This window comes from Tetranychus urticae, chromosome 3, assembly GCF_039701765.1.
Source record: "Tetranychus urticae isolate SD_2017Ah chromosome 3, NJAU_TeUrti_SD_1.0, whole genome shotgun sequence".
NCBI lineage: Eukaryota > Metazoa > Arthropoda > Arachnida > Trombidiformes > Tetranychidae > Tetranychus > Tetranychus urticae.
Window position 1 is genome coordinate 6,148,307 of NC_142960.1, and position 23,735 is coordinate 6,172,041.

Here is a 23,735-nt window from a genome sequence, read left to right on the forward strand (position 1 = left end):
CATCTTTATATCTTCAATCGCAATTTCAGTTTTTCTTTTATCATTAAAAGTAATTATCGGAGGTTTGGTCCAGAAGGAGCCAAAGTGAATCATAAAGCGATTCCCATTGATTATATTACCAAGACTGAAGGCGTAAATGGATGTTGGAAAAGATGTTTCACTTAGTTTGATGTTTCTATCAACTCCGATCAATTGAACAAAATTAGGATCCTCATCAAATCTCCAAATAGCACAATAAGATGGTTTGCGTGAACGCAAAAAACATAATGATCTGACAAAATTTACCCAGTGTCTTCGTAAATCATATCTTTTCAATTCAACGTAACCCTTCCATATCACTGGATGCACACAATCGCCAAGAACAGGGATAACTTGTTGAGATTTATTTTCTTCACTTTGTCCAATCAAATGATATTCAACACCAGATGGATGAATGATAAAACAAGATTTGATTGTATGATGAGTGAAAATTGAAGTTAAATCTTCAAAAAATGAATCAACATTTGACTCCACTTGATTACAATTTAACTGAATAACTTCTAAATTGAAATAAACTTTTTTAAAAGGATCTTTTATAGTCATAACTGAATATAATTCACAAAGTTGCTGACCAGCTAATTTTACAGCATAACCGCCTATTTTGTTAATTTCTGGTCAAAACAAGCTATTACAGTCTTTTCACACTTATTTTGAAAAAAATCAGAGCCATCTATTGGTATCGAAACTCTGGCCCTAGCATTAACATAGCTAGCATAGTACTTTCGTCTTACTATTGGCAATATAATAGACGGTGCTGTTTTTTTTGTCAAAATAAGTGTGAAAAGACTGTATTGCTGTTTCTGTTAAAGCATTTGATTTTTTCATATTAGAGGCGTTTAATTCCTGATTATTGTTAAATAATTAAAGATTATAAACACAATAGATGAGAGTTGAATGTGAAATAATGTGGTGAACCAAAAGATAAAACATAATATTATTAGTATCAGTATTATTAGATTTATCAGAAAACATGATGATAAATAATGATTAAATTCAGGAGACATTAGTTCATAGAGACATTCAATTTTGTATGGTATTTGGTCATTGAAATTATCATTTATGCTTTGTCGAGCTAATTTGCCAAGTCGATATCTTCATGAAGTATGATAGCTCTTATAAGGTGACCGGTCATGTATATACGATTGGTGGAGGGAATATTGCCGAGTCGGAGTTGCCAAGATAAATATCTAAAATCACAGATTAAAATTAACTTTACCATTAAAATGAAATTTGTCAAAAATGCTTTATGATAATTGTCTTGAAATATTTCGAGATAGTTTAATTAATCGCTTTTTCCACCGTCTTTTTGTGTGTTCATCCAGTAAATTGTTACAATTGGAAGAATTGACAAAAAAATATTGAATGTCGTGGAGTCAGTATTGCTCGAGTCGGAGTTATAATTGTCGAGATAAATATCTAATCTATCTCTAATCACAGATTAAAATTAAATTTACCATTAAAATGAAATTTGTCGAAAATGCTTTAGGATAATTCACTTTGAAATATTTCGAGGTTCTTTAACCAGGAAAATTATACGAGGCCGTTTTTTCAGATTTGATTAAAATTCGATATCCTTTTTTCAATTTCCGGCGGTAAGTTTCCCCAAATAGTGGAAGATAGAGCAAACGTGATTGAGTACTTAAAAATTCCAGATTCAAAAGTTTATTTGCCACAAAACTGCTTAAAAATTGATCATTTGCTGTCGACCGTTTTCTGTATGGTATTTGATCATCCAAATTATGATACATATTCCTGTCGAGTAAAATTGAAAAATCGATATCTTCATCGCGTACAAAAACTCTTATTATGTGATCATTTATGTATCTTGATGTATCATAAGCGATTGGTGGAGTTAATATTGTTCGAGTCGGAGTTATAATGGCCCAACTTTGATAATTGGTTTTGTTTTTGATTTCACTGCTAGCTTTGATATTTATCCGTTCAGACTCAATTCGGCTTAGAAGGAACTTTAAATGTTCAATAGCATTGTAAACTTTACCAACCAGATAAGAATCAAATAACCGGTGCAGTGCTTCAACAATTAGCTTTTCCTTTTTGTCCTTAACGTATTTCAAGATTATTTCATTAAGCACCTCTACTCCTCCATGATTTATGTTAAGATCATCCAGAAAATGATATCCAATTGAGTAGATAGAATTCAAAGCAAAATTTACTGATAAAGGAAAGCTTTTTGGGTATTCAGGTTTGATCGGTTTCATACAATATTCAGTCAATGGTCCATAGCATATATCAAAATGATGATATTTTTGCCATCTATAGATATTCGTTACAATGGAATCATCTTCCCTTGTAATTACCAATCTGAGAACATCACTTTTACCTATCACATCGCTTGATAATTCACTACCACAATCAGTTGTTCGTATTCGCTTTAAAACACCAGATTTATTCTTTGGTGCTTTGATGAAAACTCTTGGAGGGTAAAGAAATTGAAAGTAAAGTCTTGTGCGATGAACACTGTTTAGTAAAATTTGTACTCTTTTTATTGATTTGTAATCATAGACGAGTCGATATTTTGAGACACCGGGTCCAATAGTTGCGCTTGTTGCAGTCTTTAAAGTGAATTTCAACACAAATTTTTTCTCAAGGTTTTCGAGATTAAACTTTATATCTTCTATGAAGATTTCCGTATTTTTATCATCACTATAAGTAATTATTGGAGGTTTATTCCAAGAGGATCCAAAGTGAATCATAAAGCGATTCCCATTGATTATATTACCAAGACTGAAGGCGTAAATGGATGTTGGAAAAGATGTCTCATCTAGTTTGATGTTTCTATCAACTCCAATCAATTGAAAAAAATTAGGATCCTCATCAAATCTCCAAATAGCACAATAAGATGGTTTGCGTGAACATATTGTCTTTACAAGATTTATCCAGTGTCTTCGTAAATTCTTTTGCCTCAATTCAACGTAACCCTTCCATAACACTGGACGCAAACAATTACCGAAAAAAGGGATGAATTTATAAGATTTATTTTTTTCACTTTGTCTGATCAAATGATATTCATCACCAGATGGGTGAATCATACAACAAGATTTGAAAATTGAAGTCAAATCTTCAACAAATGAATCAACATTTGATTCCAGTTGATCACAATTTAACTGAATAACTTCTAAATTGAAATAAACGTTTTTAAAAGGATCTTTCACAGTCATAACTGAATATAATTCATAAAGCTGTAGATTGGTTAATTTCACAGCATAACTGAATATTGTGTTAGTTTCTGGGCAAAACCTCTGAATAGCTATTGTTGTTGTTTCTGTTAAACCACAAGATTTTTTTGATAATTAGAGGCGTTTAATTCCTGATTATTGTTAAGTAATTCAAGATTATAAACATAATAGATGAGAGTTAAATTGGAATAAAGTGTTAAATAATAGTAGGTTAATGAAGAAGTTTTGTTTGAGGATTGAATTTTAAAAATCCAATTCTTAAATTAAACTATTAAACCAATAAGATAACCGTAATTAAATTCACTCCTTTCCATCTAGAATTTGATGATTGGAAACAAAATTCGCTTCGGTTTTCTGAATTTTTACCCAACATAACATTCGATTGACAAAAATGACTGATAAAATCAGATGGAGCGTATGAATAGATGGATGAATTTATAGATACATGAGTTTATTTAAATTTTATCACATTGCAAAATCGACATCTTCATGACGTACGATAGCTCTTGGTGACCGGACATGTATATAGTTGAATGTCGTGGAGTGAGTATTGCTCGAGTCGGAGTTATAATTGTCGAGATAAATATCTAAAATCACAGAAAAATGAGAGTTCTGGGAAATTGTGTTGATCTTAGTAAGTGGTTTAATGAGATTTGCTTAAAATTCGATGTCCATTTTTGAATTCACTCGGAAAAATTCTCTCTAATTTTGGAAGCTCGTATGAATGACCAGCGACGCTTAAACATCCTAAGTCCAATAATTTTTTTCCAATAACAAGGCTCAAAAATTTATCATTTGTTTTTGACCGTTCTCTGTATGGTATTTGATCATCCAAATTATAATGCATGTTCTTGTCAAGCAAAATTGACAAATCGATATTTTATCACGTACAATAGCTCTTATTAGGTGATCAGTCATGTGCATTGTTGTACCATGAGCGATTAAAGGAGTAAATATTGTCCGAGTCGGAGTTATAATGGCCCAACTTTGATAATGAGCCTTACCTTTAATTTTGCGGGCTTTTTTATAGTTCTTCCTTTCAGCTTTAATTTGGTTTAAAAGTGACTTTAAATGTTCAATAGCATTGTAAACTTTACCAATCAGATAAGCGTCAAATAATCGGTACAGAGCTACAACAATTAGCTCTTCTTTAATAGCCGAAACGTATTTCAAGATTATTTCATTAAGCACCTCTACTCCTCCATGATTTAAATTAAGATCATCCAGAAAATGATATCCAATCGAGTAGATACAACTCAAAGCATAATTTACTGATAAAGAAAAGCTTTTTGGGTATTCAGGTTTGAGCGGTTTCATACAATATTCAGTCAATGGTCCATAGCATATATCAAAATGATGATATTTTTGCCATCTATAGATGCTCGTTATAACAGAATCATCTTCTTTATCGAGTACCAATCTAAGAACATCACTTTCGCCTATGGCATGGCCTGACAATTTACCACGACAATTATCTTTTCGGATTCGCTTTAAAACATCAGAGTTCCTCTTTGGTGCTTTCACGAAAATTCTTGGAGGATAAAGCAGTTGGAGGTAAAGTCTGATTTGGCCAATTTCACTTGAGCAGATATGGACTCTTTTTATTGATTTGTAATCATAGACGAGTCGACATTTTGAGACATCTGGTCCGATAGATACGCTGGCTATACTGGCTGTAGTCTTCAAAGTGAATTTTAACACAAATTTTTTCTTATTGTAATTGTGTTTCATCTTTATATCTTCAATTGAAATTTCAGAATTTTTATCATCATTAGTAGTAATTATCGGAGGTTTATTCCACAAGCAGCCATAATGGATCATAAAGCGATTCCCATTGATTATATTACCAAAACCGAAGCCATAAATAGATAATGGAAAAGATGTTTCATCTATTAATAGTTTGATGTTTCTATCAACTCCAATCAATTGGAAAAAATTAGGATCCTCCTCAAATCTCCAAATAGCACAATAAGATGGTTTGTCTGAATGAAAAAAACATAATCGTCTGACAAGATTTACCCAATTTTGGCGTAAATCATGTCTAGGTAATTCAACGTAACCCTTCCATATTACTGGAGCCACACAATCACCAAGATTGAGAATAACTTTTTGAGATTTATTTCCTTCACTATGTTCCATCAAATGATATTCAACACCAGATGGATGAATGACACAACAAGATTTTACTGTATGATGATCGAAAATTGAAGTTAAATTTGACATGAAGGAGTCAAAATTAGTCTCTGTTTGATCACAATTGAATTGAATAACTTCTACAATGAAATAAACTTTTTCATGAGTGTCTTGGCGAGCCATTTCTGAATAGATTCATACAAATGAGTTCAATTGACTTTTTAACAATTTTATATTAATTTTATATTCTATTAATTTATACAGCTGTGAAAATGGAGTTAGACCTCGATACCTTATCTTTTGCGTATTGTTTGGTATCCAGGTAAATCAATGGTTGATTGTTGTTTGTTGATTATCAATGAACATTTTATAAATATTCAATACTGATATTATTCAAAATGTATTAATATGTAGTCAAATCAACCGAATAACCGATAGCAATTTTTGTTAGAGCATAAGATTATTTGTTGACAATTGAAGGCGTTTAAATCATGATTTTTGTTAAATAACTGTTGAATTGTAAACATAGACATTGTATTAACGCTAATAATATCCAGCTATAATTAATAAACATGAAACAATGAGTAATTGTATGTGAGATTTTTTGTTGTTTATTCAGTTTTTTTGGTTTTTTGCATGATAAGCTAAGTCGAAATTGTATACAAAGTTGTTTCTATAAGAACTAAAAAATATGAAAAAACAGTCACAGAAGACAATTGATAATTGCCAGTATACGAATAGTTACGGGGCGGATAAATTAAATTATTGCAAGTTTGCGAATTGAAGGAACACAGGTAAGCTTTTAACGGGCACGTTATGTGATAAAGCTTTAACTCGAAGATTACGATCATCAGTTAACAAAACAGTCTCTCGAAATATATTGACAATACCATCTGTAAGAGTAAAAAAACGATAGAAATTTATTTAGTATAAATGAATATAATGATGAAGAAATAAAAGTAAAAATATTAACCTGTATCTTCGGGATTTGTTTGTTTTGATGAGTTCCTTTTCTTAATAAATTGTAGACAACTTGACAAAACCAGATCATCATTATTAGTCCTCTGTAATACAAGAAACATAAAAAATATAAGCTTCTTGATAATTGAAATTCTTAGTTTAATAATTATAGTAAAAATAATCTTACTTTAACTTTAAAATTTTCATTCCTAAAATTCATGTTGTTTAGTAAAGATCCTTTGAATGTAATAGTTTTGAGCTTGTTACTTTTCTCATTAAAACTAGTTTCTAGATAATCAAAAGCTTCTTTCGCTGCTTGTCCAACTTTCATCTCCTTTTCTCGGTCATCTGTGTCGCAAGTTTCTCGAATACTCAGGGGTAAAGGAGAATCTGATGTAGGCTGAGTTATCCTCGACATTAACCCATTAAGTTCATTTATCACTAATGAAAGAAGAAAATAAATTAATTGAAAACCATGGCTTAAACAGAGCAAAATTTCGGATGTGGATTACTTACCAATTAAAGGTACAATCACTTCAAAATGACCACATTCTACCAAAGTTTGCAATTTACTGAGGTGATGAATGAAACAATTAGTATCTGGAATAAGAAAACGTGGCTGAATCACAAGGCGTATTTTGGTTTCTTCTCTTAGCATAGCCTAGAATAAAAGAAAAAAAATTAACAAATATTCACAAAAAAACTCTGATTCTAACTTACATCTAATTGCTGTCGAATTTTTTCTTCTCTTTTTTGAGCTTTTCGTAAAGTTTCTTGTTTGGTCCACAATTCTTTTAATGCAGGATCATCTGTCTTTTTATCATCTTCTTCACAATTAACATTTTCTCCAGATGAAGAGTCCGTGGGAATGTCTTCCAAATCATCGTCAAGCTAGATTCAAATGAACAAATAATGATCGATTGAAAATTTATTCAAAACTTAAAATATTCAAAAATACTAACATCCAAACTTATATTATGTCCACATTCAGATTCATCGTCACTTAAAATCTTAACAGATGAGTTGAATCTTTTTTTACCAACATCGAATTCAAGATAAGGTTCTGGTATACCACACAAATAATCTCCGAAAAATTGGATTCGACTAATTCTAAGGCAAGTTCTTGCTTTTTCCTATCAAATAAAAAATCAATTATAATCAATTTGTTAAACGTCTTGAATTTAACAACAAACCTTATCAAATGGAGGTTGAACATAGGAAAGTGCTGAAGGAGCCCCAAGAAGAGGAATAAATCCGGAAAGCATATTATCTTCTGGTAAAATTACTTGTTCGCATCCTTCAAACTTGGTTGGTAATAATTTAATTTGCCTAAATAAAATTAGTAAAAAATGATAGAAAGAGTTAATAATTGGATTGAATACAAATTTCAAAATTAAAAAATAACAAACCTAGTATTGATGTCACCTAGTCTCGTAAGTACTTCAGCAAAAAGTGTCCAAACATCTCCACGGGCTCTGAATGAAATAAATTTGATAGAATAATTAAACACTAATCAGACTTAATAATAATATTCAATCATACCCGATTCTGAATCCTGGTTTTGAAAGTGGAGGAGACCAGAATTGTTTTTGACAAGACATCCAATCGGTCCAAACTTTAATTGCTGGTAACATTTCTACAACATCATCACTGACAATATTTGATGAGGACTGGGGTGATGAAGAAGACGAGCCTTTTGAAATATGCTCTTTTAATGAATTGTCCACACGATCGAGTAAAAGTGAGACCAAAGCAAGTATAACTTGAATCGATTGCTCTTGCAAAGATGACCGCACATTTGATTGATAGGAGCCATCTACAAATTGAAAAATGATAATGATTTTTTAGAAAAGCTTATTTACAATAACTTAATTGCAATAGTTTCTAACCTATAAAAGATGATTGGTAAACAGAAAACATGCTGATTGCCATTAATTGTAACAATCTTTGAGAAGACATTGGGAAAGGTGAACGTTTAAGCAAACATCTTAACTCCATAAGCATTTGATTAACGGCGGAATTAAAACTCTCCAATCTAATAACAAGAAAAATGAACAAGACACTTAAATTAGCAACAATTTACCACCAAACATAATTAGATTCAAGTAACTTACCCTGTTTTTGTAAAAAGTTTACCATGCACATGCAAGAAACTGAGGACAAATCTTTTGTTGAGCTGAAAATTGAATGAAAAGTAGAATTAAAATTTTAGATTAAAATATGATTAAAGATTAATGCTCATCATTAGGTAAAGGTTATATTTACATCTATATCAGTTAACAAATCCAATTCTTCTTCTTCTGATTCATTTCCCATGACAGAAGTATGCTTTGAACTTGTTCCATCAGGACGAATCCAAATTTCAAGTCTTTCCTTAAAAACATTATTTACAAGAAAATCTTCATCTTGTGGACTAGTACTGTCGCTGAATTTGAGGGCAACTAAACGATCACTCAAACGTTTACTTTCGGCTGCCTCGTACTTTTTACGAACTTCCTCAAATATACTGAGTAAACTTTCCCTGGCAGATTGGAATGGATTACTTGCAGCCAAGCTTCTCATGTAATTGTAAACCGCATCTAATCGACGTCTCTATAAGAAAATGAAAAGAAAGAATTAAAATGAAAATGAAATTAGATATTTGTTTTTCCGTTTCAATAAATCAAAATCAATATCACATTTACACACCCCATACATGGCCAAAAGAGCCAATTGATTATAAGGGCGACCATTTTTAGGTGCAATTTGTTGAGCTTTCGAATAATAACTGTAAGTAAGAAACGTCAAGGTTAGAAAACAGAATTTTAAAGTTTATACAAAGTAAAGTATTTATAGTATTTCTAGGCGAATGAATTTACCTTTTAGCTTCACCATAATTGGATCCATTAATTGCTTGTTCCTTGTAACGAGCAAGGTCGCCAAGGTAAAGATAAATTTTTTGAGCCGAAATAGCAGCTAATTTAATCATTTCATAACCAGGTTTTTCTGGATCATATTGATGCTCAATGTAATTATCAACAACAAAGTTAAAGGCATCTTGTAACATAACCAAGAGACTTTCGAAGAAAATTGTAGCTTCTTCTGTAAGCTTAAGAAGTTCCTCTTTACTTGTCTCCGAGTCTGGATTTTCTTCAAGTTCTCGTCGTCTCATTTCAATAAATTGATAGAATGCTGATTTCCATAATGATAGCTCAACATTATGTTCTGCACAAAATTTTGGATCTGCGACAATAATGCTTTGGTATCGTTGTTGAATCTTCCAACGTAAAGTTTTAACCGTTTTCTCGTCTAATGAAGGATATTGCTTGAGATGGCTCTGCAATTCATTAGCCAGATCAACTATTTCGTTCATATTTTTCTCCACCAATTTACGCCGAGTACTATTGGAACTGGAATCATATTGAGGCGAAGCTGTTTGGTTTCTTTGAGCTGGTTCAGTTTGGTGATTAGCATGAGACGAATAGTTAGGTAAATAGTGAACAAGTACATTGGGAGGTGAGGTAGGTAAGCGTTGGTGATCATTCTCATGAGATTGATGTGAATGATGGTGTTGCTGAAGGTTATTATTATTATATTGTTGATGATTACCTGAGTTGGACCAATTTTTAGCATTCGCTGAATCATTGGTAGGGTTGACTGAATTGTTGCCACTGTGGTCAGTATTTGAAACAGAAACTGGTAATAAACCAGGGAGAAGTACGCATCGGGATTGTGGTTGTTGCTCATTGGGTTGATATGGTTGATGGGTAGTTGGTCGAATGATAACACACGGCTTATGAGTGGTACATGGATCATACAATTGTCGAGGAACTGCATTATTTGACGGATTAGATTGATTCGAATTAATCCAATTCTTTGAGTCCCCTTGATAGCCTGAATTGGTAAAGAAAGATTCAGTTCTAGAATACTCTGAGTGAGACTCATTCATTAAATTACAATGCCTATCAGTTGATGATGAACTAAAATATTGAGAATCATTTGAATTAGATTCTTGGGGCAGTCGAATTATTCCACCACGAGTTGCTTGATTTGAATAATAATCTTGAGCTGATGCATTTTGATTATGAGGGTTGGGAGTCTGGCGTGAATTCCGATTCTGAAGATTTGCCTGAATAAATACAGGTGTATATATGAGTAATGTTTTTCGATTCAATACAACATTTTTAGTTTACAAAAAGATGAACTTACCTTTTCCATTGCTAACTTTCGCTGAAGTCGAGGAGGAAGATTTTGTTCGAATGTTTTCTGGTCACCACGGTTGAATTTTTTATTCCGTGATCTATCATTTATGTAACTTGATTGTGAGCTTCTTTGATCCTGCATTGTCCAAGATGAACGGTAGTTAACAGGATCATGTTTATCTTTATTTTTAACATCATGGTTTTGAGATGGACGAAAGAGTTGATTTTGCTGCTTTTGTTGTTGCTGTGAAGGATGAAGTGACACATGTGAGGGTGGTTGATGAGACAATGAAGGGGGTGGCGTAGGATGATGGTGCATATGAATTGATTGTTGTGGATACGGTTGGTGCTGGATTGGTTTATGAGCTGGATTATAATTGACCTGAGTTACCTGAAGAGACTTCGAGCTATTAATCTGATGCTGATGAGATGGTTGAGGGTTATGAGGAAAAGTGTTAGTTAAACGATCTATGTGAGGACCAGATGAAGCAACATTGTGGCTAGAATGCGAATGAGGCTGCTGTTGCTGAATAGGCTGTGGCTGCGGGTTAGGTGGTACTTTCCCTTCAGAATATTGCTGTGCTGCCATATGAGCACATGCAAATTTTCGGATTCTAGCAATGATAGCAGACTCATCCCCTCGATTTGCTTCGGAGATATTTATTGACTCAACTGTAGAGCTTCGAGCATCAGAATTTTCTGTTTTAGAAGGCGGTTTGGTATTTGATCGAAATGTTGAGCTCGGTTGAACCTTAGATCCGCGGGGAAATGTATTATGTTGATTATCATTCACCTTAGTACTTCTTGTATCCTTGTCATGGTCTCTATTTAGAGATAAGAAAGATTTATGTTAAGATAAATTCAAAGTAGGCTAGACAGCTGATTAATTCAAGTATTGACTGAAATAAAATTACCTGCTCTTATGGAATCTGCTATTTTCAAATACTAAAGGTGATATAGTGTCAACAGGACGCATACCAGAGAGATCAGGATTACGTTTATTATAGCTATGGTTTCGTCCACTACTTCCTGCTCTTTCATGCATCATTGAACGATTATCCTCTTCAGATGATTCTTTGTGTCGATCCGAGCGTCTCCGTTGTCTGTTGTAATCAACTCTACTTCCTCCGCCACCATCTTCTCCTGATTGAACGTTTGCTTTACCACGAGGTATATAAACTTGTTTCTCTGGCTTTTTGCAGTTGATTCGGTTCTTTTGTTCTACAGATGAAGCTGGTGATGCAGCTAATTTAGTTGCATCCAATGCATTAAGCTCTGAATAATTTGAGTCATGGCTATTGTTAAGAGGAACTACCTTTTCTTCCATTTTACCACTTTCAACTGATTCACCTAAAGGTTAACACAAAAGAGTAAAGCAGAAACAAAAACACACAAAGATATTAAGAATTAAGTTGAAATGACAAGGGAGACGCAAAAGTGTAAAGACTTGATATTTTAGATAAGAGAAATGTAATTGTTTTGAACAAGATAGAAAGATTAGTAATCATCAAAGGCATAATCTAATAATCATCATAGCTTTAAAAATGATTGTTTTTTGTCTTTTCTTAACCCTTACCTTCTCGATTAACTTTGTTGACCATCTTTGGAGGCTTGTAATATTGCTGTTCAGCTTTCTTTCGACATTTTCCTGCCTCTTCCATCACATTAAAAATACTAATGAAGATTTAATTGTTGCTCTGTCAAGATGATTGAACTCCAAAAATGCTAAATTAACAAGAATGCACAGATCAATCAACATAAAATAATATATAAAAAAAATTTTCACCAATTACCATTACTTTGTTGTTACTATGTTTTGTGAAGCTTGTAGTTTACAAACAATTGTAGAGATGGCGAGTGTGTAGTTGGAGTTTTGTGTTGTTTGTTGATTGTCGCTCCTGCATCTCTTTCATTTCTTTGTCATCTTTCTCTCTTTCTATTTTTCCTGTCTCTGTTTTTTAGGTGAACAACAACTTCATCATCATTATCATCATCATCATCCATTTTCATCATTACAACTCCACATTTGATTCTTTTTATTTAATTTTTCATTAAGTTTTTTTGTCTCTCATCATGAGTGGTCCAGTCAATAATGAAGAGGAACCAGGAATTAATCTTTTGGAAGTGTTTCAAAATTGTTTTAATAAAATTGAAGATGGATATGATACCCAAAATCATGCCCAAAACTATTTTGGTAAGTATCTTACCTGTATATGAAAATATATGTTTTTTTTCTCGTCTTTTATGAATCATGTTTTGATTTGTTTTTCACTTGTTTATTTGAATCAAATTTACAGTTACTATGAACCAAGTTAATTATGAATCATATCCCCCTGAAGGATATAATAATTATATCGACACACCGGATGCTTGGAATAGTTCGGCTGCTCCAAATTATAATGTATACACCAACCCACCCCCACAACCTCCTCCAACATCAACATCTGCGCCAGTGTCAGTGTCAGTGCCATGTCCACCACCACCTCAAGCTACAGCTCCAGCACCATGTCCTCCAACAACACCAACAGCACCAGTATCAGGTCCTTTAGGACCAGGAACCATCAATATACCTGTTCTTCAAGGACCTGAAGGACCTGGAGCCTGGGCAACAAATTTTCATGGATTTATGGAAGAACGATTGGACGATGCCATAGATTTTCTCCAGAAGCAAACAGAAAGCTGTAACTATCCTCCTCAGATTGATTGTCACGTGGTATGTTATGAATAATTGATTAAATTAGCAAATCTAGTAATCTTTTTGCCTTCGGTCATTTTGTCTTTTCTCGATCTAGCCAAGTCTGGCATTCTCAGATGCCGGTCAAAGCAGTATCCTTAGCGGTACGCCATTAAGTGTTCAACCTCCTTTGTCCCTAAAAGAAGATATGAAATCAAATCAGGAATTGCCATCAAATCAGGATATGCCCACTAACAGTCAACCTTCGCTTGCCATTGCCACAGCTCCAAGAAGATACATGAGAACACCATCAAACTCATCTTCAACATCAACAACAAATAATCCAAACACAACCAGTATTGGTAAAGGAAGCAAACGGTCCAGATCTAGACAGTAAGCATTATTTTACAATTTGAATTAACGCATCAAATTGCTGGACCTGAGACGATTCTTTAATGAAACAATTTTTATTTTCTAGTTCTATTAGCAGTTCGGCTGATGATGAAGATGACCCTCCCGAGCTCAAAGCAGAAAGGGAAAAAGAAAGACGTCAAGCTAACAACGCTAGAGAAAGGTATGCTGGAGTTTCTTTTTTTCGTATTCAATTCATTTTCTGTTTTATTCATCAACATTTTCTTCTTGTCTAACTGTGTTTATGTTTATTGAGCGACACTTTTCCTTCTTTTACATTCAATCTTCTCACTCATTAACTCACTTGCTTTTTTTTCTCTTTTTTCTCAATAACCAGAATTCGTGTACGAGATATAAATGAAGCCTTTAAGGAATTGGGTAAAATGTGCATGCAGCATTTAAAACAAGAAAAAGCGCAAACCAAACTCAATATTCTACATCAAGCTGTGGAAGTAATTACAAATTTAGAACAACAAGTTAGAGGTAAATTTATATTTCATATTTCATATTCAAATCTAACAAGAGGCTTAGATTTCTTTTGATTAACACTACCTGATTTTATTTTTTTTCACCTTAATCTGATTCATTAATATAATTACTAATACCTATTTCAAAAACTCTGTTATCCTTTACCCTTTCCCTTAGAGCGTAACATGAATCCTAAAACAGCATGTTTAAAAAGGAGGGAAGAAGAAAAAGATCAAGACCCAAGCAATCTTAAGTTTCCTTCAGTGCTCCAAGGACATTTGGTTGGACCCGGGCCGGTACCCGTGCCTCCTAATGGAACAAATCCAATTTTGTAAAAGATCATTAACAAAAAAATTAACAATTTAAACTTAACAATATTTGATTGATACAAAAATACATAGAGAAATTCATGTAGCTTCAAAAGCGGTGCCCAAGATCATCCCAAACCGCTGTCACATTTACGAATGACATAAAATGGACAGATTTTTTTTGATTAATCAATCAATAAAAATAGTAAAAAGAACAATTATTTAAAAAAAAACTTGATGAATTATTGTGGCTTTGTTATTACAATGTATGCAAATGAGATAAATAGGATAAAAAATATAACTCTATTAGCAGAACCGTAGAGGTTAATTTGAGCAACCAATTTTGAGCAACTCTGCGGTTGAGCAAAGCTGCTTTCAGCGACATCTTTTGAGCAAAAATTTTCTACATTGCGTTTGGCCTAGAAAAATATTGGTAAAGTAAAAATGACTTTTAAATGCATTATAATATTTTTTATGCAAGTTTAATTTAATTAAATTTTGATGATAATTGATTGCGCACAGAAATAATTAGCGCTTAACTAGTGCGCATCGGTTTCACTTAAATTTTCAAGTCGGGTGAAATATTTACATTTATCAACTAAATCGAAAGGGCTCAATCTATTATTAATATACTCAATGGTCAATGTATGAATTTTTTGATCTATTCTTTTGTATTTCGTTGGTTTGACCGATATGACTGCACCATGTGAGGCCATTGCTAGTTTACTATCGAAGTTGTTTTGTTGTTGCAATAACTTTTCAATAAAATGCCAAATATTAGCATGAGATCGACCAACGGCTTGATTCAAAGCATTATGCCATCCTTCGACGTGGTTGTTTGTTCGAGGGTCAGGGTCATTAAAATGGTTCCAAGTTTCGACAGGGAATCTAGCATTCAATTGAATATATGTAGATTCGAAGTAATCGAAAAACTTAAGCATATCGTCGTCTTGTGGGGCCAGTTGTTTTATCGTTTGATAAGTATTGGTAATATCGTTAATGCTGAGGAAAGGTAGAGCTGAAATCCGTTTGACCGCTAAACGCACATCATTTTCGCCATTGTTACTTTTGTAGCGATTTATCAAGTTGTGTTTGCCGACATTGCGCCAGATCGATTGAGAAAAATGAAAAAGGCATGATTTTAGCTCGCAATTAGGGAAAACTGTCTTGACCGCTCGATGAAAGGCCATTTCAAAGTCAGACGTAAACTTTCTAGGGCACCAAGTTAGTCCAATTGACGCACAAGAATCTTGAATTAGTCTTAACAACCGCATATAAGTATTAACAGTTGCGTCGGGGATAAGCGCATATACAATCGGTACCATAAGTCCGTTTTTGATTACATGGAATGAATACAACGATTGAAATAAACTTGGCACACTTTTAAAGGTCCCGTCCGAATATATGTGATCAGATTCACATAAAGTTTTCAGAAAACTGGGCGTAAAAAATAGCATAATCTTGTCTTCAATGCCATCTGATAGTTGATAAAACTTTTCACCAGAATTTGTATTCGTCAGGTAATCAGGAACGATAATCTCCGATCTTGATTTGGGTAGAGAAGGGTGACAATCACGACGAGCTGCAGAAATTGAATTTTTCAATTGTTTAAATGTATGAAGAGATGCAGCTATTTCATCACGAGCAAATTGACCACTGGTCATCAATTCATTAGTTACAACTGAGTAAATAGCTTGACAACTTTGAAAACCAGGGTCTTTTGCTTTAACTTTCAATTGATGACGTTGTTCGTAAGAAATTATTGCACTAATATCAGGTTCATGGTTATGTCCAACATTACCAATGACCACACCATCAGAAACATGAACCTTGCCCACACACCCTTTATTAATGCACGTCCAGTGAGTGGTATTACTTTTAACCGCTCTTTTACGGTGGACATAATTGTTCAAAACTAATAAATCAGCACCGCGAGTAGATTTGATAAACTTAATTTCTTCACTCATTTTGATTAATAAATTTATTGAAAGAAAAGAATTGAATTGAATCAAATGAAAGTTCAAAATAGTTCAATTTGTCAAAAAAAACTTGGAAACATTTGACAGAAAAAGCTTTAATTAAGTAGATTAAATTACAAAGATTTTTGCTTAAACCCCTTTTGCCCTTAAGATGCTTTGCTCAAAAAAGAGTTGCTCAAAATTGGTTGCTCAAAATGACCCCAATCAGCAGAACTAAATTCAGTTTCATCAACAGCACAAAAAAAACAATCATTAAACAGGTCAAATCGTTTCTTCACACTTGTACAATTTAATTACTGCCTCAATATCATACTTACTCAAACCAGGTTTAATAGAGGCATCAATCAAAGGTATCGTCCGGTTAACTGGTAACATTGTTACTGACTTATCATCTTTACTACCAGCTGTCGGTCCATACATCATGATTGAATCATAATCAAATGGAGTAATAAAACGTAGCTCTTGCGGTGGTTGAACGATAAATTGAGTTTTATAACTTTCAGCAATATTTTCCCAAAAAATATCTAGATAATTATCTCGATCAGAGCGAGTATGCATATGATGAAAGCCAATTGCGTGCATTGTTTCATGAACAATCAGTCCATGAAAATCACATCCTTTACCAATACTAACAGTTTGTTGATCACCTTTCCTTCCAGTATACGATGAAAAGCATCTATAGTGGAAAACATTTTAATAATACAAAAAAACAACAACAATTATTACCATAATGATTATGATTAGGATGGTTATTATAAATCTCCCAATAAACATCAAGTTGTTCAACAACAATTTAAACATTAACATGAAACATTCATCTAATAGTAAACCATTAACTTGACCTAAATGTAAGAGTAAAAAATTTAAGTTTAACCTTTCACTTTCTTTAACGAATTTTCTTTTTCTCATTTCTTTTTGTTTCTTACAGATTATTTCAACTTAAAATCTTTTCTATTCATTGGTTCACTACTATTTGAGATGTGATTTACTGTAACCAATCATGATGATAATGACCCAAAGAAAGGAAAGCAAGAAAAAAGGACGAAGATGGACAAGTTGAAGAAGGAGAAAAAAAGAGCAAAGAAAGAAAAGAAGAAAAGGGAACAAGAAGATAAAGATGGACAAAATAAGGAGCAAAAAGGAGGATGACAATGTTAGCGACAATAAAAGATGGAAGAGCAAAGTCGCCGTGCAGTCTGGCTAAGCATCATTTTCTTAAGACAAGTTTACTCAAGAAAAAGAAAGAAGACCAAGAAAAAGAGATTCTTAAAGGTCTTTTTTCAATACATTCCATGGCGAAATGACAATGAAACATTCTTAGAGAGGTTGAAATATTTCTTTTCGCCTTTTCTTAGCCTTACCCGTGAGCCTGGACATACACTCAACAAAACAAATCACAAACAATCAGAGATTCTGTGAAATGCGTTAATGACGTTTACCTGACACACCTAATAGGTAAATAAAGTGAAAGAGAAAGAAAGATGGACACACAAAAAAAAGGCAAACCGAAAGTGGACATTAAAGTGGGCAAAGGTTAAAGACAAATACGACGGAAAGAGTACAAGAATGAGGAAATAGCTGCAAGGTCTAGTGAAAAAAAGGAGGAGGAGGAGGATGAGGAGGAGGTGATGATAAAGATAATGATTGAAGAAGAAGAAGATGACCAGGATGACCATGATGATAAAAGTCGGCAAAGCAAGAGAAAGTTGTAGTCGTGTGGACTCTTTTTTTACCCTTCATTTTGACACAGCATATAATATTTTTGCAGTTTTGTTTAAAAAAGGTTATTGTTGGTGGTCCTTAGCTTGTTGTTTGTTGTGATAATTTCACTTTGAAACTGATTTCTGTTTTTTTTTTCTTGCTTCAACTTTTTTCTTTGGGTCATTTTATTGAAATGGCTTTATAACTTGTTAATAACAATGAAATGCTATTTAAATTGCTAATAAAAAATGCCAGAATAGCCAATGTTTAACTTACCCATTTCCAGCAAAATATTTAACATAATCTTTTTCTGTTGTCCTTTTCTTGAACCGTATACATGTTCGGTTTTGAATATGGGCCAATGCTGCATCAATATGCTCTTTAATATCGTCTGTAAAATATGTAAAGTAAAATTGTAATTAATTAAAGTCTCTACAATTTTTTTCAACTGGTTTACAAACAAGTGTTAAAGGATTAGAGTGTTTAGCTTAAAACTGGGAGAGGAAGAGGAAAATAAGTAAACAGAAACAATTTTGTGAAAAAAGGATGGACTTGAAAAAGCTAAAATGAAAAAAAAAGGATAAGGATGATGTGAAAAGAAAAGCAAGCTTTTCTGTGGTCCACGTTAATGGTCATTGTAAGGATCTGGACTTATCTATTGTTAACAATGAAAACAGTTAATGAGATGTTCAAAACTATTACTGGGTTAAAGCTTAAGGTAATCAGGAATAATTAGATAATAATTAAATTCAATTATGTTTTCACACAAAAAAACACCAGTCAGGTTTGAATACATACTTAGGCTTGCGTCAATAACATAGGGAATCACTCCTAACGGCCATAGTTGTTCATCTCTGGACACAGCATTTCTCCAAAGCTTTGATTGAAAATATAAAATTACAGTTGATTAAGTGAATACAAATAGTTGACCAATAAACTGACAAAATACAAAACTGACCTCGCAATCAACAGTTTATGTAACTTGCTACAAAACACTTGCTAAGCCAACAGTCTGTTGTCTAATCATTGAATATTGTTTTGAAGTGTACAGTTTTGTATTTGGCCGTTTATTGGTTGATCTTTCGGTAAGATTCTTACATCGTCTATTGGAGTGACAATATCACCTTCGAAATAATCTGGATTTTGTATCAATCGATGGTCAAATTGACGGTGTTCATTTGATTTCGGAGGCTCCGTTTGTTGAACATAGTCATCCAAAGAGCTGGTTAATGGCAATGGAAATGCAAATGTTATTGGAAGTAAAATAATTAACAATGTAATTGGGTTCATTGAGGCTTAATTGATGGGTGTTTTTTGTTTCTCTTTCAGTGTCTTTCTTTCTTCCCTTTCCCTGGTTCTTTGTGTCTATGATTAACGTGGGTTTTTTAATTTACATGCACTTTCCTATTTTATCCAATACAGTTCTGAATAAACAGTGATGATCCGATTTCCAAAGTTAAATAACCGTTGTTTTTCAATCAAACTGGCTGCTTGATGATGAATGGTTAACCAAATGTTTAACAAAATCACGTACCAATAATTACTGTAGTACACTAGGAATAACAATAATAAGCGTAATTAACTGACTTTGTTGCAATTTTTAAATGATGCTTCTGGTTTTTTTGGTATACTGAGTACGAAACAAAATCAATGTAAGAAATACAAATAATCAATTTTTCATATTCATCTATGTATATCAATGTCTATCTTTCAATCGCTCACTCTTGGATTGTTGTTAGGCTTACAACTGTGATTATCATTATTTTTACGGGAAAACAAAGTGACAATTTTTTCAATCAATTTAATCAAGATTGAACTTACAACTTTCTCTTCCCTCTCCATCGTAATCAATGATTTCTTCTCTATTGTTGGGCGTATCGATGGATCTCTTAACAATTTGCTAACCATTTCTCCCAATAAGTTATCTTTCCAATGTTCAGATATGTAATCATCAATCAGAAACCATGAGTTGCGTTGACAATTTTTCAGCTCATTTTGTATCTAATATGAATAAGTGAAAAAATAAATACAAGACATATGATTCAGATTAAAGGAAAATCTGAAGGATAATTTTCATAATACAATTAACTTTAGCGAGGTTTACCCGTTGAGAGATGAAGCGGTTCAGACTTTAGCTGAACCCATGTTCAATCATATTAATAGTCTACTGACAATTGTTTTGTTCATGCCGCCTCAAGCTTGATTGGATTAGTTTATGACAAGCCTTTGATCTCGGTTTTCGCGAAAGACTTGAAGGTGAAAACAAAACCGTCTTAGAATCGTGCCGACTTTTCTCAGGAATATTAGCATTGAGCATTTTTTTCATAGAATAGATCGACAGATTAACAAATTAGTGATAACTAACATGAAACGATTTAAAATGAGTCAAATTCATCAGAAAGCCTGGAGTCTGAATTTAACAAGAGCTCAAAATATTTTTCATGCCATTTAAAGTATTGGTATAGTATGGTTTGAATCGTTCAAATAAACCTCAAGCGAAGAATATTATCTAAATCATGTCTCTTGCGTTGATTTTTATGTAATATTTAATTTCCAAGCAATGAAGTTCGAGGGAGACGTTGAGTAATCCAAGAACTTATCTAACCGCCAACTGTGAAGTAAAATTCTGCAATGATGACGATATGGAAAGCATAAATGAAACTCCGGCACATTTGCCGAGAAATAGAGAAAATTTTACCCGATAAGTTGAAGTAAATTATGGATAATCTTTAAAATTCTTCTTTATTTAGAGATCTTTTATTGGTCTTTATTAGCAATATTTTGCTGAATTTTACTCGCAAGTAATCACTTTGTGAATCTTAAATATTCTTTTCCAGAAGGCACTTGTAAAACTTTAGTGTCAGCTGTTGATGGACAGCCAGGCTTAACAATTACTTCATCACCAGAATTCCAGCCTACTGGTGTAACAGTATCAGGTCTTGCATCAGTAAATTGTAGAGAATCAACAACACGGAGAATTTCATCGAAATTACGACCTGCTGATGTGGGATAACAGATTGTTGCACGGATTTTACGGTTAGGAGACACAATAAAAACACCACGAACTGTCAAAGTATCAGCAGAATCTTTATCCAATAGACCCAACGACCTTTATAGTAGTACAAAAAAGAGATTATAGAAATGTTCATGAAATATGCAACAATATCATTGAAACCTAAATGATAAAAGGTACAAAAGACTAACCTCGCAATATCACCGTTGGGATCCGCAAGAAGAGGGAATTTTACTGGTGCTTTGGCATAAGCTTCAATATCTTTCGTCCATTCTTTGTGATCTTGAACTGTGTCAACACTTAATCCAACAATTTTCACTCCTCTTTTCTCGAAAGATTCAGCCAGTTGAGCTAATCGACCAAGCTCGGTGGTACAGACGGGCGTAAAATCTTTAGGATGACTGAACAAGATTCCCCAATTAGATCCAAAATAATCAAACAATTCAATCGGTCCAATAGTAGAGTCAGCCTTAATGTTAGGCATAGTGTCACCGAGATTAAGCATCTTGTAGGCTAAGGAAATGGTCAACAATTATTGAAAAATAGATGCTTGATTGATAGTTAACAAGAGTACAGGTGGAAACTCAACTTTTAATTCAAATCAAATCAATGAAAATGCAAGTTTTTTGTTTAGACTGTTACCAAGGCAACTTTTTATCTGGTTGGAACCGCCAACAATAAAACCATGAAAATATTGATTCCGAATACATCTTAAGCTGTTATCAGACGAAAAATAAATTCATATTCAATGTCATGTTTGTATTATTGTTATGAAAAAAAATTAGCAGCCAAGATTGAAAGGTATAAATATAGTAAGTCAGGGGAAACATGATTAGTATTTATTAGCAAACGCCAAAGCTGGCGAAGCTTATTTTCAATCAATTTTCATTATCTGAATGCATTTTGAAACTAAATTCAATTGTACTTTAACACTCAAGATTAGAGAGTTGTGATTATCTTCATTTATTTGCAAGATATACCGTTTTATTAAATTAATCAATAAACGTTTAGATTAATGGTTAAGTTAGAAAGATTTTTAGATTTAGATTTTACTTTCATCGAAGTAAATTAACGAGTAACAGTAAAAGCTTTTACATGTAACAGTCTGAAGTATAATAATCAATTTGCATGGGTTAATGTAACCTGTTAACCACATGTTTGAACAGCTAATTGTGTTAATAATCAATTAATTTACATTAATAAATATCATTAAGATTTAAACCAGAATTAACATTTACTTTCACTTATTAATGAATATTAATATGGATAACAAATGGTAAATGTAAAATGATTTAAATTGTAGCGTTAATTTTAATTTTCTGTTTTAAAAATTAAATTAAGTTAAAAAATAAACTCAAAAATGATGAACAATTACAAAATTTATTTAATTTCATTAAAATTTATTTCTACAAACTCTGCTGTTAAAATAGCAAAAAATCTTATTCTTACAGCTTACCGGTTTTTTCAAGTAAACAAATAAAAAAGCTTATGATTTTGTGATTTGCTCTGTGATTTTACAAGTTTTTAATCATGATGAGAAAAGGTAAGGTTTTTAATTTGTATTTTTAGCTATTTTCAACTGTTGTGAACTGTTATTAACTGTTAGTTTCTTTTTTTTCAGCTTATGTGACCAAACCAGGGATGGCTGGCAAGGAGTCGAGTCATCAGCCCATCACCCCAATGGACGAGGATGATTACCTCCTGGATGATCCTGATGATGATTTGATTTGTAGTCAAATCTTGGATTTACCTGATGAATCATCAGGATCTGGCCAGCCATTACCGATAGAGCCTCAGTTCAAGAGACCAGATCCACCACCGCCTCTTCCACAGTCACCAGCCCATCGATCTGTCCAGCAATTTGTCCCTCCGCCAAGTGCATCCAAAGGTTCCGAGGCGATGTTCGACAAGCTAAATGGGGAAATTATAATGCTCAGGGAACGCTTGGAGATCGCCAAGAAACAACTGGAGGAGGAAAGAGAAGCCAAGCAAAAATTATGGGACGAGAAGGAAGCTGCCGTTAGTGAACTCAAGGAACAATACGATAAAAAGCTAAACAACATCCAAGCTAAATTGGACTTTAAAGAACACGATTACACTCAACTCAAAATGAAAGTAAACGAATTGGAACGACAGTTGCGAATGGCTAAAAGTCAATTGGACACTCAAACGTCATCAAAACCCCTTCCTTACTCACTGCCAATCGTGATGCATCGTACACTCGATTTCTCTACCAATAAAGGTTTCGTTGATTGGGACGATAGCGTCACCCTTAATGATGTGCCAGATTGACCTGGAAATACTAAAGGTTTAACTTCATTTTTATTATTGCTTAAATCAGCCAACTCATAACAATCTTACATGAAAAACAATGTAATCGCCATCATCATCATCACTCATTTGGCCAGTCACATCATTATCATCATTATTTTCATTGTGTTCGACCAAAATCTGGTCATTAAATTTTCATAGTGCCTTAAAAAAATCTCTAGAGTTAACTTTGCTATTTATGGCAATCAAATGTAGAAAAAAAATTGACAAATGATTAATGAAAACATTAAAGTGCTTTAAAGAAGCAATGAAATTAACATTAGCCAACCCAACCTTTGACCTTCCATTTGTTCCAGGTTTCAGCCCATGTGACCTCAATATTCTGCTTACATATTGGAAA

General features: G+C 33.1%; 5 protein-coding genes and 1 long non-coding RNA gene across 23 annotated transcripts; 3 read left to right on the forward strand and 3 right to left on the reverse strand.

The window, feature by feature from the left end:
- Positions 1–5,957: 5,957 nt before the first annotated feature.
- LOC107371390 (telomerase-binding protein EST1A) lies at positions 5,958–12,371 on the reverse strand. 18 transcript variants are annotated; one of them, XM_089269168.1, is made up of 21 exons: positions 12,087–12,329; positions 11,425–11,860; positions 11,184–11,334; positions 10,902–10,931; positions 10,518–10,754; positions 10,266–10,437; positions 9,918–10,202; positions 9,188–9,758; positions 9,018–9,096; positions 8,595–8,921; positions 8,444–8,505; positions 8,219–8,364; positions 7,872–8,145; positions 7,739–7,804; positions 7,523–7,658; positions 7,292–7,462; positions 7,050–7,220; positions 6,846–6,990; positions 6,517–6,770; positions 6,343–6,433; positions 5,958–6,262 (listed from the first exon to the last, which is right to left on the reverse strand). In XM_089269168.1, exons 1-21 carry the CDS (start codon positions 12,169–12,171, stop codon positions 6,132–6,134), a joined length of 4,020 nt encoding a protein of 1,339 aa, XP_089125294.1. In that variant the 5' UTR covers positions 12,172–12,329; the 3' UTR covers positions 5,958–6,131. The 18 variants fall into 18 exon arrangements, with proteins under 18 accessions (XP_089125294.1, XP_089125295.1, XP_089125299.1 ...); XM_089269169.1 differs by lacking the exon at positions 10,902–10,931 and having other exon boundaries at positions 10,518–10,901; positions 11,304–11,334; positions 12,087–12,371; XM_089269173.1 differs by lacking the exon at positions 10,902–10,931 and having other exon boundaries at positions 11,304–11,334; positions 12,087–12,367.
- Positions 12,372–12,460: 89 nt separating this feature from the next.
- Positions 12,461–14,604, forward strand: LOC107371392 (uncharacterized). The gene is made up of 6 exons (XM_015939459.3): positions 12,461–12,704; positions 12,808–13,223; positions 13,303–13,577; positions 13,663–13,758; positions 13,933–14,078; positions 14,241–14,604. The coding sequence occupies exons 1-6, from the start codon at positions 12,584–12,586 to the stop codon at positions 14,396–14,398; spliced, it is 1,212 nt and encodes a 403-aa protein (XP_015794945.1). The 5' UTR covers positions 12,461–12,583; the 3' UTR covers positions 14,399–14,604.
- A 1,945-nt stretch (positions 14,605–16,549) lies between these two features.
- On the reverse strand, positions 16,550–19,709 carry LOC107371393 (astacin-like metalloprotease toxin 5). The gene is made up of 4 exons (XM_015939460.3): positions 19,150–19,709; positions 18,850–18,928; positions 18,328–18,442; positions 16,550–17,026 (listed from the first exon to the last, which is right to left on the reverse strand). The coding sequence occupies exons 1-4, from the start codon at positions 19,339–19,341 to the stop codon at positions 16,612–16,614; spliced, it is 801 nt and encodes a 266-aa protein (XP_015794946.2). The 5' UTR covers positions 19,342–19,709; the 3' UTR covers positions 16,550–16,611.
- Positions 17,024–18,499, forward strand: LOC112539874 (uncharacterized). The gene is made up of 2 exons (XR_003083826.2): positions 17,024–17,198; positions 17,279–18,499. It is a non-coding gene; the product is annotated as an uncharacterized LOC112539874 (long non-coding RNA).
- A 1,065-nt stretch (positions 19,710–20,774) lies between the features above and the next one.
- On the reverse strand, positions 20,775–21,672 carry LOC107371848 (peroxiredoxin-6). Its single transcript, XM_015940007.2, has 2 exons — positions 21,256–21,672; positions 20,775–21,160 (listed from the first exon to the last, which is right to left on the reverse strand). The coding sequence occupies exons 1-2, from the start codon at positions 21,567–21,569 to the stop codon at positions 20,857–20,859; spliced, it is 618 nt and encodes a 205-aa protein (XP_015795493.2). The 5' UTR covers positions 21,570–21,672; the 3' UTR covers positions 20,775–20,856.
- An 852-nt stretch (positions 21,673–22,524) lies between these two features.
- On the forward strand, positions 22,525–23,652 carry LOC107370914 (uncharacterized). Its single transcript, XM_015938870.3, has 2 exons — positions 22,525–22,607; positions 22,686–23,652. Exons 1-2 carry the CDS (start codon positions 22,595–22,597, stop codon positions 23,354–23,356), a joined length of 684 nt encoding a protein of 227 aa, XP_015794356.2. The 5' UTR covers positions 22,525–22,594; the 3' UTR covers positions 23,357–23,652.
- The last annotated feature ends 83 nt before the right edge of the window (positions 23,653–23,735 follow it).

Bases quoted from the DNA above. Each gene is read 5' to 3' on its own strand.
- LOC107371390 (XM_015939452.3), bottom strand. From the start codon at position 12,171: ATGGAAGAGGCAGGAAAATGTCGAAAGAAAGCTGAACAGCAATATTAC. The intron at 10,438-10,517 runs GTAAGTTCATCT...GTATTTATTCAG, and splicing joins GAAAGTTAGCAATGGAAAAG to GCAAATCTTCAGAATCGGAA. The intron at 8,365-8,443 runs GTAAGTTACTTG...TCTTGTTATTAG, and splicing joins AAACTTTTTACAAAAACAGG to ATTGGAGAGTTTTAATTCCG.
- LOC107371392 (XM_015939459.3), top strand. From the start codon at position 12,584: ATGAGTGGTCCAGTCAATAATGAAGAGGAACCAGGAATTAATCTTTTG. The intron at 12,705-12,807 runs GTAAGTATCTTA...TCAAATTTACAG, and splicing joins TCATGCCCAAAACTATTTTG to TTACTATGAACCAAGTTAAT. The intron at 13,759-13,932 runs GTATGCTGGAGT...CTCAATAACCAG, and splicing joins GCTAACAACGCTAGAGAAAG to AATTCGTGTACGAGATATAA.
- LOC107371393 (XM_015939460.3), bottom strand. From the start codon at position 19,341: ATGAACCCAATTACATTGTTAATTATTTTACTTCCAATAACATTTGCA. The intron at 18,443-18,849 runs GTATGTATTCAA...CATATTTTACAG, and splicing joins TGTTATTGACGCAAGCCTAA to ACGATATTAAAGAGCATATT. The intron at 17,027-18,327 runs GTAAGTTAAACA...TTTCCACTATAG, and splicing joins AAATATTTTGCTGGAAATGG to ATGCTTTTCATCGTATACTG.
- LOC107371848 (XM_015940007.2), bottom strand. From the start codon at position 21,569: ATGCTTAATCTCGGTGACACTATGCCTAACATTAAGGCTGACTCTACT. The intron at 21,161-21,255 runs GTTAGTCTTTTG...ACTACTATAAAG, and splicing joins CCCAACGGTGATATTGCGAG to GTCGTTGGGTCTATTGGATA.